At 45.1% G+C, this 16,470-nt stretch overlaps 1 protein-coding gene across 4 annotated transcripts in view; it reads right to left on the bottom strand.

The window, feature by feature from the left end:
- The window catches only part of BCAR3 (BCAR3 adaptor protein, NSP family member), a 130,897-nt gene that overhangs the window by 62,630 nt on the left and 51,797 nt on the right, over nucleotides 1-16,470 (bottom strand). For all 4 annotated transcript variants that reach the window (XM_045897163.3, XM_064588794.1, XM_045897164.3 and 1 more), the window contains exon 3: nucleotides 12,036-12,075. In XM_045897163.3, the coding sequence (XP_045753119.1) occupies nucleotides 12,036-12,075 (40 nt within the window). The remainder of the gene's footprint in view (nucleotides 1-12,035; nucleotides 12,076-16,470) is intronic.

Genomic DNA, 16,470 nt, shown 5'->3' with positions numbered 1-16,470 from the left:
GATTTAGATCAACAGGAGATGATGATTCCTGTTCTAAGTGTTTCCGCGGCTTTATAACAGCTCTTAAGTAGCAGGAGCCCCTCTTGGACAGTGATGTTCAAAGTGCAGCCTATGTGCCTGCAGGGGCCTTTCAGGGAGTCCATAAGGCCAAAACTATTTTCGTAACAATACTGAGACATTTTGGGGTGCCTGGGTGGCTCAGTCAGTTTAGCATCTGCCTTCGGCTCAGGTCATGATCCCAGGGCCCTGGGATGGAGTCCTGTGGCGGGCTCCCTGCCCTTCTCCCTCTGCCTGCCGCTCTCCCTGCTTGTGCTCTCTCTGACAAGTAAATAAATAAAATCTTAAAAAAAAAAAAATACTGAGACTTTTTTGCCTTTTTCACTGGGTTGACATTTCCGCCAATAAGGTGAAAGCAATGATGGGTCACACTGCTAGGACCTTAGCACAAAGCGAGGGAGAGGCACCACACTGGATAAGGGGTCACTGTATTTCTTAACTACCATTTTTTTAGAAAAAATTTATGTTTTAAATATTGAAAAAACAATTTTTAAGTATTTCTCTAAAAAATCGCCAGTTTCGCTGAAGAAATCCTTGCTGACGCAGTAAGAACTACTTGCTTTAAATCACAGCTGGACCCTTGCGTCCACGTCTCGAGCGTCCACGTGGCCCTTCTCCGGCAGACCCAAGTACAACGTCATCTTGAGGGAAAGCAACCGTGTGCTCAACTAGCTCTGCTTTTTTCATGGAACACCATTTCTACTTCAAAGAATGTCTGACAAACTGTGGTTATTCAGATGTGGGTATTTATCTGGCAGGCATTTTCTAAGAAAGGAACAAAGTGAGCCTGTCACTTCCAGAACAATGGACAGTATTTGTTGCCAGGGATGAGACCTGAGCATTCAACTGAAAAATCAGAATTTGGGGAAACTTGTATTCATGACCATGAGCTTGACAGCTTCCCGATACTTTAGTGATTTTTCTGATAAGTGGTAATAATAAACAGAAGTGAGTTTTTAATATTGTATAATGAAATATGTTAACATTTTGAATATCTGCACAACTCAGAAAACCAGTATTTCTAAAATGCCCAATGCATAGTGGTACAAAATCACACATGGGTGTGTTCTAGGAGACCAGACACTAAAGAGATTTGCAAAAATGTACAATGCCATTCTTCTCATTAAATTTTGTTTTGGAAAATAATTAGTTTTTACAAAAATAATTAGTTATTTTTAAATGAGTTAACTAAATATTAAAAAACTGCTATATTTTAATTTCTAATACAATAAACCAATAGTTAAAACTCATATAACTAAAACTCTTTGGTGTCTCAATAATTTTTAAGAGTGAAAAGGGGTCCTGAGCTTAGTTTAAGAACTTTGGCTCTAATACACCCGAGCTACTCATTTTACATAATTTTGATCGAACCTTAAGTTCTTAGCATATTTATGAAGTAGACTAACAGAGGGCTATTTTTATTTTAATAAATAACTCTACTATAAAAACACTAACACTTATAGAGAAAATTTGGAAACTGACAGAAATGTGAACAAAAACTCCGTAGTTGCCAGGAAATTAATTTTGACTTACTACTCAGCACTCAATCATGCTACTCCCAGTTTGTCTCTTACAGAAATTCTCACAAATGTGCACCAAGCTGTCTGAGTTGCAGGTAATGCCATCTCTCCAGTATTTTTTTTAAGATTTATTTATTTATTTGAGAGAGACACACACAGACAGTGCAGGGGGGCAGGTAGGGGCAGAGGGAGACTCTCAAGCAGACACCCCCCTGAGCCCAAAGCCAGGTTCCATCCCAGGACCAGGAGATCATGACCTGAGCCAAAATCAAGAGTGGGCTGCTTAACTGATTGGGGCACCCAGGCGCCCCTTTCCAGTATGGTGCTTCGCTCCTCTGTACTCCCATGCACACCCAACCCGGCAGGAAATCCTAAAGACTCTGCCTTCATATGAGACCAGAATGTCCCTTCTTCACCACCTCCAATGCGGTCACAGGTCCAAACTATCCTGACTCACCTGGATAGTCCCCACGGCCTCCCAACTCCTCTTCCTGTTCCCGCCTTTGCCCCCCAAAGTCTGCTAGCAACATAGAAGCCAATGTCATCCCTACATGGCTCCCCACTTCACTCCGCAAAAGTTACATATGGGACCCATGCAATCTTCCCCGTCCCCCTCACCACCCTCTCACATCAGCTTCTGGTACTCTCTCTTGCTCACGTTCACCCTTGCCTTTCCAGCCCCTCTGGCCTCATGGCTGTTCCTTGGTGGAAGAAGTGAACTCTTATCCCACTCCGCCTGGGCACACACGACCCCATAGGCTCAGGGTCTTCCCCCTTAATCTCTAACATGCTGACAATCTGTTTTCTGCTTCACCTAATACCAGCTTCCTTCTGGCCATTTTTTTTTTCAGCTGTCAGATCGCAATTCACATATAACTTTTTCCAAGGAGGCTCTTTGGTTACCACAGGTTAAACTTCAGATCCATGCCAACCCCTCTCGCACAAAATCTACATACTGTGTCACAGCACCTTAGAGCTTTTTTCCCCAAGAATGTAAGACAATTTACTCTATTAATAAAATGCCTTAACGATTTTAATCTGTATTCTATAAAGCCAACAAAAACCATATAAAATATACTTTAAACACAGCCCTTGGTTCTGAGGTTGTGAATATAATGTTAATAACTTAATATCGAAAGCTCCCAGAATAATTAGACATAACTGCAGTCAAACGCTGCACGAGTGTGACATTTTTATTACCACTAGAGGGCAGAATTTAACAGCAAACGAGTCCAATGCTAACAAGCCTGGCCACCCATTCGGGAGCTGAAGAGTTACTGGGACCCTATAGCTGACAAGATCTCCTGAGGAACTAACAGGTCTGAGCCAGAGGCTCTCAGAACTACACCTTTACAAAGTGTATATACCTCTGCCTAAATGTGTGAGTATTTAAGGTGATAACAGTGACCCCACCATGTTTGTCCTATACCAGGTTGGCAAGAGAAGGTAGGCTGCGGTTAGTTATAGGAACTTCCCTGCTTTCCTTAAATAAAATCACTGAGGAATTTCTGGAAAATTTTTAGAGATGGGAGTGTTACCTGCTTTGGGAAACTTCAAGATCTTTAGAAAAACCTCATTCCTTCTTCCTTCAATTTAAATGCTCTTTGTATCTGGTTTTACGTGGTCATCAGTCAGCCAGCCAGTCACTAAATACTAAGAAGACAAGAAAAGGTCCTTGCCCTCAGAACTCACATTCTAACGAGAAGAGGTTTTGGGGGGTTTTTTGGTTTGTTTTTTAAATAAACAAATAGAATTTGGGACAAGTGCTCTAAGGATGATACACAGAGGAATGAGATAGTGTGACTTGGTGAGGCAGCTCTTAGCAGGGGGGTCAGGGAAGGTCCCTCTGAAGCAATGACATCTGAGTCAAGAAGGACCAGCCACACAAAGAACTAGGGTGACAGTTACCACATGAGTATTTACTGAGCGCTACCTACATGTCAGGCACTGTGCTAACAACTTTACATGTATCAACTAATTCAACTCCTACATTCTCCCATCTAGTGTTAAGGAAATTGAGTGCCAGAAAATTTTGGAAACTTGCCTGAAGTCACCCAACCGAGACATGGCTAAGTTAGAGCTTTGTGTCTATGTTAGTTCTGGGGCTGCCCTAACAAAGTACCACGGATTCGGGGGCTTGAAAATAGAAATGTATTCTCTCAGTTCTGGAGGCTAGGCGTCTAAAATCAGGGTGTCAGCAAGGGCTACATTCTCCCTGAAAGCTCCAGGGGACCACCCTTTCTTGCCTCCTCCTAGCTCATGATGGCTGTAATCCTTGGTGGTGTTGGCTTGTGCACACATCAACCCAATCTCTGCCTCTGCGGTCGCATGGCATTCTCCCTGGCTGTCAGTGTCTCTGTGCACAAATTTCTCTCTTCTTCTAAGAACACCAGGCATTGGATTAAGGCCCACCCTAATCCAGTGTGATCTCATCCTAGTGTGATCGTATCTGCAAAGCTCTTATTTCCAAATAAGGCCACATTTAGGTAGTAGGGGGTTAGTACTTTGCTATGTCTTTTGGGGGAACACAATTCCACTCACTTTAAACCACTCAACTTCAAAAGCAACTTCCATGCCAGGGCAGTAGGAAAAGCCAGCAGGGAGGGAGGGGTACAGTGACTAAGGCAGACGGTAGTAGATGAGGTTAGGGGTAGACAGGCCACACGCAAAGGGTTCTAAGGTCCAATGATAACATGGAGTCTAGTCTGACGCCATAGCTTCCATTCTTGCTTGCATGTTCGTTTTCCAGTCTCTTTGCCACCTCTCCACCTGCCATTGCTTGGGATCTCAGACGTGTCCTCCTACTTGCAGTCAAGGATGAAGGCTGCAGCACAGAATACAAATAGGAATCTAGCCTTATTCCACTCACAGGCCAGACAAGGCTCCTTGGAACACTTCTAGAGGGCAGCTCCAGGGTTGACCTTGAGTCAAACCATCAAGTTCAGGAGGCCCAGGGAGAACTGACTTCTGACTTGGGACACCGAGAGAACTCACCTCAGGCTGCCCTGGCAGAGCAATCTGGCCTGAGGACATTATCCGGACAAGCCCCAGGCAAGAACAGTCACGATTCAAGCCACTGTGCTGTCCCCACCTGCCTTTCAGCCAGCAGAACTGAAGACGGCAGATGTGACAGGCCCAGTGGGGCGCCGCTGCTCACCGCGGACAGGTCCACCCCTCAAGCTGCTGAGAAGTGTCCAAATCGTGCAGTGCTGCCACAGCATCATCTCTGTGATTGTGCAAGGTCTCACAACCTGCACAAGGGCTCACTGCTGTGTCATCAGGCGAGATGAAAGTGACGTCAGTGACGCAAGGTAGCACCACGGAAGTGTTGGTGTGAAAATTTTTGCTGGAAGCCCACTACGCATTGCTAGGAGGTAAAACAGGGACAGTGTATATGCATATAGTCTAGATCAGGGGTCCACAAATCTCTTCTGTAAAGGGCCAGACAGTAAATACGTCAGGCTTTGCTGCCCATTCTGTCATATCTACTCAACTCCATGGTAATGGTGAGAAAGCAGCAATACGTAAATGAATGGGTGTGGCTGTGTTTCAATAAAGCTTTCTCCATGTTGAAATGTGAATTTTTGCAATTTTCACTTTTTTGTTTTAAAGATTATTTATTTATTTATTTGAGAGAGAGAGAGAGCACGAGAGGGAGGAGGGTCAGAGGGAGAAGCAGACCCCCCGCTGAGCAGGGAGCCCGATGCGGGACTCGATCCCGGGACTCCAGGATCATGACCTGAGCCGAAGGCAGTCGCTTAACCAACTGAGCCACCCAGGTGCCCCCACATTCTTCTTTTGATTAAAAAAAAAAAAACATTTAAATTGTAAAATCCATTTTTAGCTTGCGCCGTACAGTGACAGGCGGTAGGCCAGATTTGGTCTCCTCCAGCTGTAGTTTGCTGATCCTCCCAGTCTAATGATATCCCCAAATGCTCATCAATTAATGTAATGTCACTGCGGTAACAAGGTCTCCAACTGGAAGTTTCCTGTCCTCCCTTAAAATATTCACTGGCTTCTGGCAAGATGCCAGGCACTCTTGTGAACTCTGGAATTCCCCCGGCTTCCTCTCCCTCACCTCCTCCAGTTAAGTCCGCATGGAGCCGTCAACTCACCTAATAAAGTAGCTCTTCATTCTCTAAAGGGCCTCCAGCCCCCGCCCTGACTTTCCATGCCCACTGCCACTATCGAAGGTTAGGCTTGCGATAACACTTGGCTCCCATCCCTCGCTCCACTGAGCAATTACTAACACATGGTATATGCTCCCAACTATCTGTTGAATGAGCCAGGGCAGCAAAATATCCACAAGCTCGGCACTTTCTCCGTGTGATCAGCAGTCTGAGGTGGCCTGTCTCAAAACCAAACATTTCCCCTACGGGGGTGGCAGCACTTAAGGGCTAAAATATGATAAGGTTTTAGTTTGCTTTTTAAAAGTCAGGCTCACTGAGGTATAATTTACATACAGTAAGAGTCACCCTTTTGAGGACCGTCCTGTGAGCTTGGAAGCAACCACAATCAAGGTATTTCTATCATTCTAAAAGTTCTTTTGTTCCCTTTTGCGGTGGACCTCTCCCCTACCCCCTTTCAACTACTGATCTGTTTTCTGTCACTAATAAGTTTTTATACGCATCCCACAGTCCATTCCTTTTTAGGCTATCACGCCACTGAAGGGTGCACTACAGTTTCTCCATTCACCAGTTGAAGGACATCTGAACTGTTCCCGGTTTTTATCAATTATAAATAATGTCACCATCAACGTTCACATATGGATTTTGAAATGAACACACATTTTCATGATACGATTTCACTTCTTGTAAATGCCCACAGTTTGAAAGCCCCTGCGGGAAAGGGTTCCACCGCATGAGGGACTGTCCTCCACCCCTATTCTTCTGTCTTCCCACCCTGCCTCAGCAATCTGTTTTTAAACTGCAGTAACATTAAACCTCCCAAGAAGATCTGCAGAGACTGTTTTGGGGTGGAGTGGGAGAAGCCGGACGGACGGGAGCTCTCCCCGCTCCTCTGAATGTGAGCCCCAGGGCTGTTTCACATTCACCACGGGCAGCCTTTGATCTTCTGGTCCCACCGGGGACCGTGCTGGCTCTGCGGATGTGCACACTCGGGCAAAACCCTGCAGAGCCAGCCAAGCGGGCCGTTATTTGGTTCATATAACTTGCTAAAATCGCGCGGAATGTACAGCGTGCCGTTGTTTTTGTAAGTCCCTTTCATGACTTTGTTAGCTGGCTAATTCAGAGCAGACTGGCCTGTTTCCCCTGCTGGAAGAAAAGACTTTCGTCAAAGGCAGCTATTTAACCGAGGCCATGGCTGCGGCCATCTTGAGCACAAAGCGGAGCTGCAGCCTCCCGGGCCCCTCTCCCAGGAGCTCCCCAACGCCGGCAGGCGCGCTTATTCTTGGCGCTGGAATTCGCATAATTACTCCTCTTTTAATCTGCGGGGTGACCTAATGTAGCCCCAGCCCGGCCGCAGGAAGAGGCCTTGCTGAGATCTGAGCCTTGGGCAGCCTGTCACATCTGTAAGGCCCTCTCAGAAAGAGCATTTCAGTGCATTAACCCCATAAAGGACTGATTGCCAAGGCACTTTGGCTCCAGAGCTGCTCATGCGCACTGGGGGGGCGGGGGGGCGCGGGGAGGGGACTGAGGCGTGGGAGGTGGGGGAAGGAGCCGACGGAGGCGCAGGTCCCCACTCAGGATAATGGCTCAGTCCTGTCCCTTTCCCAGCCTGCGAAGGAGCTCAGAAACTGCAAATCATTTCATAAAAGCTCACAAGTGGTTCTAGCAAGAATCCACCCAGGCTGCCTATAAAAGAAAGGATATTTGTTCACTAGGAGGCTAGCCAGGGACAAAAGGCTGCATTCCGTCTTGACACTTGCTAACTGCGGTCGCCTGGAGAGCAGGCCTTTGTCCACAGGCGGGCATGGTGCTGTTTACAGCCTGGCCACGAAAAGGGGCTTGCCTACATCTTGGCTAATTTGAAAAACAGTCATCCCGATTTCCTTTTCTACTTGGCTTTATTTTCCAATTTATCTTTCTTAAGGACATTTAAAAATGCAAAATCTATAATAAACATTTCTTTTAAAAGAAAAATTACCCAGCTCTGCCCCAATTACCACCTCCCCTAAAAAAATGTATTTTTAAACCATTCCCAGAAAAGAGATGCTTTATTAAAATAACTGTAAGGCTCATATGTGAAGAAGCTAGAAATAATCTTCAGTCTACAAGGAAGATACGTATAAAGGGGGAAAGGACAAGAAATAATATAAATTTATAAAATTTGGTGTATGGGGGGGCAATTCTGGAAGCTTAAAAAAGTAGCCCCAGGAAAAGAGTGAAAAGAATGATAATGAGTGAAAATGAAAGTTGGTTTCCTAGGTTCAAGAAGGGGTTACAAAAGTGAAAGCATAATGGATGGTAAGAGCACATGTAGGAGTGCTGAGGTACATCCCAATTTTTTGAGGTAATATGACAGACGGGCAGTTATTAGCTCTCACATCCTTGGTCTTAATGTCTGAGACACATGTTCCAATCAATATGTCACTTCTGCTCAGAGTGACAGATGATCTAGAGTGATAGATTAAGAAGCCCTTCCCGCTTGCTAAAAAAACTTTCCCCTCCAGCCTATCACAGGTATAGAGGATCCTAAAAATGTTCAAAGGACACTAACCCATCCCCTGATGTTCTAGTTGTGAGAAGATAGAACCCACAGAAAGAAGGTGGCAAGTCCACAGTCACAGAGGGTGGACTGGGCTCCCCTCCCTGAGGGTTCTTCAGGGTTGTGTAACTTGGAGTGTGCTATTGGAATGCCATCTGGAAAGGTTAACACACTGAGCTATTATCACTTATTCACATTTTAGTACAATTATTTTATCAAATGTTCTAAGCTGACACAGGTCTAAGAAACGACACTGAATAAATACATTGTAATGGGGTAAAAATATGGCAAGAACCGAATGGGGCAGTGAGCAAGTAAAAAAGCCCAGAAAATAAAGCCCTCCTCACAATTTTGCCTAGGGCTATTTCCTCCAAAAGCTATTTCCTCTGTTTAAAAAAAAAAAGTTTTTATCTCCCATAAGGTATGCTAGGTACGCAGAGGAAAATTCCAGAGCTGTACACCACTAAGCAAAGTCACAAATGACTAAAGGAAGGTGGAGCAGCTGTGGACATTTCTGCTTTCCAACCTGGAAGAAGTGGTTTCTTTCTGGTGCAGCGAAAAAGACAATCAATGGTATTTCATTACAGAAAAGGACCCCATGATTACACAAAACAGTTAAAATCAGAATTTCAAAATGATCATGTTTTGAGCTACTGTGGGGGCCGGGGAAGTAGGGAGAAGTGAGGGCTCAAAAAATAAGGCAAAAGTAGAAAAAGAAAAAACAAAACTCCCCTCTCTAACAGTCAGAATTAAAGAGACACAGTGGCGAATGAGATTCCAAAATCCTTTGGCCGGTTTGGAGCTGCTCTAACTTTCTTATCACATCCAAACACGGAATTCAGCGAGTAGGGTTTAGGTGCTGTGGCGAGGCTCCAGCGGAAAGGGAAAGAACCTCTGTCAGCTGGGGGGCTCCCCCGCCTGCGCACATTTCCCTCCATTACCCCCCAACTCCGCCCCCCCTTCCCCCCCCAGCAGAGGAGCTCCTGGTAGCCTAGCAAACGCAGACCAGACTGGTCCCCTTTCACGCCGAATTAATGCCATTCCTTACAAACTGCACAGGGTGTTAGGAGGACACAGAGTCCAAACTGGACAGAAGTGAATTTTGGGTTCATTCTCTACCCAGCTCTCTCCACCACAATACTGCAGCCCCAGCGCCTCCCACCCCCAGTGCCTCAGTTCCCCCAGGCCCACGGAGGCGCAGCCAGTCCCAGATAGATAGATAGATAGATCCCTCCCTCTCTCCCTCCCTCCCTGGCACTGGGAAAACCAGGTGAGGATGGTTAGAAAGTCTCCCATGGGAAGGAGAAGGCATTTGAAGACAGAGATCCAGAGATCTCCATCAGAGATCAGACTACCCCCATTATGAGGTCCCTAAAAATGTGCTCTTTTGCATCTTGTTTTTTTAGGCTGATAAATCTGACTCTACCAGAAGGGGACCCCACGTGATGTAATGAATTTTACAAAGAATCTCTACTTTTCTACATGCCCAAGAGGCATTAAGTGCACCAAGAGCTTGGAGGGAAGTAACAGCTCAAAGTCAGGAGGCACCAAACTGCATCCCAGTTTGTCTATAACTATCTCACCTCCCTTGATTATTTTCTGTCACCCTCCAAATCACTAGGCACCAGCTGGCACCGATTTACAAGGCCTTCATGACATGGACTCGTCAGCCAGGCTCGAGAGGGCGGCCAAGTCTGAGAAAGGCTAGGATGATCCTGCACGGGCCCAAGAAGCATGACACATGGGTCCATTTAGACCTTGAGGTCAAAGGCCTCCATGAACGTGCTTTCAGAGCTTCAGTGATCATAGAAGCAAACGAAAACACCCCACATTCGCCCAACAAATCCCCAAACCATCCCTCCAAACCAGGGGCAAAATGAGGATAAAATATATATATATATATATATATGCACATATGCATCCGGGAGCACAGAGAGTTCATTTATAAAGCCCTGACTAGATTGAGACAAGGCTGGGAGCAAAGAGTGACCTTCAGAACACCTCAACAGGACCTTGGAAAGAAGTACCCTCCAGCCACCAAGGGCGGTCCCATCACCTCTCACTGCTGGGGAAGACAAAGACTGCCGAGCAAGACAGACACCACTGAGAACCCCAATATCTCTTCTTACCCAACACAACTCAACTTAGAATGACCGACATTCATGAATGCGACACAACAGCTTCAAGAATACTAAAACAGATCATTCCAGAATCTATGCTTAGCTTTAGAATTCATCACCGGATTATCTTAAAGGCTTGGACAGTGTGAAAGGAAAACCAGGCTACTGGAGTGCGGGAGCCCGCAGCGAGCCCGCAGCGGCAAACAGCCACTTTCGGAAACACGGCATGGGTGGCTTTTAAAGGGCTGCTGTGATTTACACACTGCCTGATGCTAGGGCACATTTTTTATGTCGTGCTCAAGTCAAATCACAGTCTCTGTGAACAGCACCCCCCGAATGCTTTGCAGCGTACAACCTGCATAAGAAGATGCACCCAGAGGCACCTAGACATCATTTATAAAGCTCTCTCGTGATTCTGACATGACAGCCATGCTGGCTTAGGATTGTACATTTGCTGCACTGATAACTACAGCTCAGACATAGACTGGGAATGAGAGGGAGGAAAAAAGAATACCCGCTTCCATTCCAACAAGCTTTATTACGACTACTTCAAGCCACTAAGTGATTCTACTATAGGTTTCTCCTCTATCATCCATCCTCTGGTCTAAAGAGAGAAAAAATGCCAACAGGCACACGAAAAAACAACAGTCGAAAAACAACACGAAAAAAAAAAAACTATCTATCCAAATACTCCCAAACTGTGACACTGCCCTTGGAATAAAGAGGATGGAATGTGGCTCCTGGGACGCAAGCACCTTCAAATATAACACATGCCATGATTTGTCCTAAAAGTTAAGGACGTATGTTGTCATAAATCCAAGAAACGAAGTGTGACAAATCAGAGTTCTCTTTTCTGTAGTAGGTATCAGATTTCAGTTCTCAAAAATAAAATAAAGCAAACATAAACACCCCCCAAAAATGGGGGTGGTGGTGGTGAAAAGCATCTTTTCTTTCTGCTCAGAAGGAAATCATTGTTTCAGAGTATTGACTATTTAGAGGCACTGAATGGCAGCCCCACTGGAAAGCAGCATATGACCACAGCTCCTGGTCCTAGATGAGCTACTACACAGGGCAGTGGCTGTCGGAACGGAAGGCTGACTCAGAAAACCTCAGGGAGCCTGCAGTCCTCCACTGAAGATAAACTCAGGCTCACAATTCATTATCCACTATCCCTAAAAGCCAAAACACTCTGAAAACTGAAAAATTTTAAGTCATTTGGCAGCAAAACAAACCTGACCTCTTTTGGTGGCAAAGCATGAGCTGAGCTACATAAAATCATTTGTAGTCTATTTATCCCACTTTGTATGAATATTCTTCCATCTCACTGCTAAAATAATGCATTTGAGTCTGGAGTGCTGGCCCAGCTAGACCCCTTTGAGGATGTTGTATATGTGTACCATATTACCTTTCAAAAACAATTCTGAATTTTAAAACCCATCTAACCCCCAAGGGTTTCAGATAGGAGGAAAAAGACTGTAGACCTATAATAGGATGACATAAGACCCCTACAAAAGTAACTGAAGGCCTAAGAGAGTCAAATTACACCCTGGTTGTTCCAGTCTGAGCAGCTTCCTACACAAGCCAGACTGCAGCATTATTTGGCAACACTGTGTTAAAAATGGGAAATCTATTACACAGGGTCCTAGTTCCACCTTAAATCCTGGTTTCCTACCTTCACATATTCCAGAGTTGGGTCCAGAAGATGCTGATCCCTGGAAAGAGAAAACATAAGTATGAGAACAATTGGGAACAACGCATTCTTGTGCTGAGTAAAATGTATCCAATATCATGTTCACTCTCTTCTTCAAATTATTAAGATGGGCCCACCTCCCAGGCAATACTCACAGGAGACAGATAAGGAAGTCAGAACAGATACAGATCAGGAGGGGGTAGGACACCACCATAATCCGTCTAGAAGCTCCACCTGCTTTCTCATCAGAGTCAGGCTCCAAACGTTAGACTAGTTCATGTGCTAATTCTAGATTCACTTGAGCAAAAAAATTAGCCTAAAAATCTGAAGCACATAACAGCAAGGAGGATGCCCAAATGAGGGAACCTCTGGACCAGACAGCTGTGTTATGTCCTCTTTGACAGAAGAAAATGGAGGCTCACGCAGGCCCAGCGGCTACCCGAGGTCACCCAGTCGCGGGGGCAAAAGATGGAATCTGTAAACCCAGCTCTCCTCCTAGACCACGTCCTCCTCTTTTTTATAAAAATCACTGCCTTGATTAACCCCCACCCCTGGTGTCAAGCAGAGCAGTTCATCCTCATTTTCTTTGGTGCCCCAGTACTGTTCTCTCCCCCATCTAATGTCTGCTCGTGTCTGTCATAATATGACATTGGGATTAACCAGACAATTAAAAGTAAACAGCAGCAGGTGGCCCTAAGGAGGCTGACTTCTCACAGAAACGAAGAGAATCGACTAGGGCAAAGGAGAGGAGCGGGAGACGTGAGAGCAGCCGTTTTCAGTGCTGGCAGAGTTATAGCGAGGTGCCCCCTCAACAGAGGATGTGAAAAGACAGCGAGCTGCCTTGAGAGACTTAAACTTCAAAAACTCAACACATCCCTGCAGAGACGGCATCATTTTGAGAGGACAGAATGGCTCTAAAGCCTGTAAGAATAGTCTTCTCCGTGGAGAGGGTCTTAGTGTATCTACAGAAAGTACGGGTGCCTCACAAGTCCCCCCAACGAGCAGCTTCCTCTGCAAGGGTGGGCTCGACCCCCAGAGATGGCAGCACTTCTCCTCGGGATAAGAGATGATTCTGGTCACTGCCGGAGCACAAGGAGTCCCAACCCCACGGCTCAGGGATACCACCATCTTGTGGAAATGGATACAACCCCCAAAGCCCACGCTTGGCTTGGTGTGACGGTCCATTTAGGGCTGTACACGGAGCCCTGCACAGAGGCAGGCTGTCATCCAAGATGCTCCTCTCCATGTCAGTGGATGAGGTTCTGGAATGAGTCCCTAATAGGGACAAAGGATCTGAGAACAGCATAAGCTCACCGTCCCTGGGCGCATTCCCATCAAAGAGGGTTATAAATCAGTCTGTCAAAGCCTTACAACTCTTTGCCTTCAAGTTTGTTTATCAGGCATCTTTTCCCAAAGCACTGGAATCTGTCCTGTGCCTGGTCACCACTTCTGCCACACGCTCTGGACACCGTGTCGATGTCATCAGGCTTTGCATCCGTGGAACCACCGGTAGTGATGAAAAACTTTGTCGGCAGCACTTTGGCTGTGCTCCCTTTTAAGTTCTTGACCCCCTGGTTTTCTACTGAATTAACATTTCAGGTGTATAGCCATCCAGTCTTAGGCTAATCATCTGGCCCCAAGGTCTGGCCCTGGGAGGGTAGGAAGATGTTAGAACCACTGAAAGGCTGTTCTCATCTTCAAATTTCTTTTTGTGCACATTTAAAAATGTGCATTATAGGGCGCCTGGGTGGCTCAGTTGGTTGAGTGACTGAGTTCAGCTCAGGTCATGATCCTGGAGTCCCAGGATCGAGTCCCACATCGGGCTCCCTGCTCAGCGGGGAGTCTGCTTCTCCCTCTGACCCTCCCCCCTCTCATGTGCTCTCTCTCATTCTCTCTCTCAAATAAATAAAATCTTAAAAAGAAAAAATAAAATAAAAATGTGCATTATAGACCTTCATAATCCAAGTATTAATGCATGGATAAACAGGATAGGTATGGGGGGCTGAAATCAGTGGTTCCCAAATGTTTTTTGGTCTCAGGATCTCTTTACGCTCTAAATTACTAAGGACCCCAAAGAGCTTTTGTTCATGTGGGTTATATCTACTGATTACTGATATTAGAAATTAAACAGAAATTTTCAAATATTAGTATTTTATATTTTATATAAAATAATTTTATTACAAATAGTTATTTTTTCTTAAAATAAAAATTTAGTGAAAAGAGTGACACTGTCTCACATTTTTGCAAATCTTTTTCACATCTGGCTTAGAAGTACAGCTGAATTGTCATATCTACTTCTTTTTTTCTTTTTAAAGATTTTATTTATTTATTTGAGAGAGTGCACGTGCATGACCAGAGGGGACAGGCAGAGGGAGACGCAGACTCCCTGCTGAGCAGGGACACAGCCCCTCCCCCCAACACAGGGCTCGATCCCAGGACCCTGAGATCATGACCTGAGCTGAAGGCAGATGCTTAACCGACTGAGCCACCTAGGCGCCCCTCTCATATCTACTTCTGCATTCAATATGTTATGTCTTGGTTTAGAAAAAAGTCCATCCTCACATAGATATGAAACTGGAAAAGGGCGGGGTATTTCATTAGACTCTTCAGGTAATTATGGCTATTCTTCTTTGATACACACCAAAACTGAACAAGTGGTAATTTCTTAAAGGCTAGTTGTAATGCAGCCTCTTGGACCACGCTTCTTACTCTTTAGCATCTCTCTCCTGCACTCTGATTGGACCTTTTATCCATGTGTGATTCTGTATCCACTGTCCGGGGAAAATACTGGTTCACTGAGTTATGCAGATATTCTAAATTTTGACACATTTCATTATAATATAAAAAAAGAATCACATTTGTCAGTATTGTCGCTGATCTCATCAGAAGTTATTAAACATCGGGAAGTGTCAAGCGCATGGTGGAGGATACAAATTTTCCAAACTTCTAATTTTCACTTGAAAGCTTGAACTTTTTCACTGGCAGCTAAAACACTGTCAAATATTTTCCTTGAGCTTCATTTCATTCAGTTTGGGGAAAGTATTTGCCAAATACCAAGACCATAGAGTCATGGTTTGTCATTTTAATTCTCCCTTTTTAGGTGCTCGGATGTCATTCTTTTAGTAAATTCTTTTTAGAATTTTGTTCAGGATCTGCTCTTCTCACCAGATTTAGCTCTAAAATCCTTTTCCTTTCACCTCTGAAAGCTGAAACGTTCCTTTCTTCCTTTCTCTAGAGATGTACCTAAAAACTCTCTGGGCTAGTTCTCTCAGAACAGAGCCTTCAAGCTCTCTTGGGAAGAGGTGGGATAACCAACAGGGCCAAGCACTGGGCCTGGTGGCTCCTGAAGTAGCGATGGTTAGCACGGTCCTCACGCAGAGACAAGATCTCCTAGAGGCAGGGCAGCCTGTGCTCTCCCATCCAGAGAGCCCAGCACCAAAGAGCCTGGGGTCTTCTCCAAAATGCCCCCCACCTTAGATGAACCTCCTGTATTCCTCTTCTTTTTTGTTGTTTTTAAAGTAGGTTCCATACCCAGTGTGAGGCCAACACAAGGCTTGAACTCATGACCCTGAGATCAAGGCCTGAGCTGAGATCAAGAGTCGGATGCCTAATCGACTGCGCCACCCAGGCACCCCTCCTGTGTTCCTCTTCGATCCTCTACCACACACTTCTCTGGGCAGAAGAGAAGGAAACGGGGAAGGCTCTGGTGAGAGATAAACCTGAAGTCCCCTTTCGACCCTGCCCCCCAAATGAATTCTGCTAAGGGAGCCTTGTTCATTCTGCTACAAGAGCAGAGAGGAATCCAAATATCCTAAAATTCTAACTCAGGGCTCCCAGGGTGCCCTAGAGGATCCTCACGTTCTCATCCTTTTTAGACAGGCAAGGAAGGAATACAGGATCGTGTCTAATAAAACCAAGAGTGTGTTACAAGTCCAGAAACTTTAAAAATCATTGCCCTGAACTAAATTATGTTTATTTTTAAGAGCTAGCTCCAATTTTTATTTTTTTTCAATTTTTTAAAAAAATTATGTTTAAATGCAGAAATGCTGTGTGTCTCCTTTCTCAGCCTCCACTTCATCCCAGCTGGCCAAAGAAGATGTGAGCTAGAAAACAGAGCAGTTGGCCCTGTAGCCCTAGCCTCTAATTTGAAATAGAATATCCAATTATTCATACAAGTCTGTGCACCAAACACTCCTTAAGCCACAGATTTATATTCTCCAACAGAGATCACTAGAAAACAAACAGAGGAACTTGGCAATATAAATGAAAAGTTTAAAAAAAAATTTTTTTTGCTTATGCAAATTATGAATCCCCACCCTTGTGAATCCATGATGTTTTGTGTATCTCCCTTTACAACTGGTGAGGTTGGCCAACAGCCACGGCCCCTCTGTCAGGCATCGCCCTACAGCGCATGGTC

The sequence above is a fragment of the Mirounga angustirostris genome, unplaced genomic scaffold (genome assembly GCF_029215605.1).
Source record: "Mirounga angustirostris isolate CCGP_5_RB_7025 unplaced genomic scaffold, mMirAng1.0.hap1 SCAF_4, whole genome shotgun sequence".
Taxonomy (NCBI): domain Eukaryota; kingdom Metazoa; phylum Chordata; class Mammalia; order Carnivora; family Phocidae; genus Mirounga; species Mirounga angustirostris.
The sequence above is the reverse complement of the archived record's forward strand: the minus strand, read 5'-3'. Positions and strand labels throughout refer to the sequence as shown.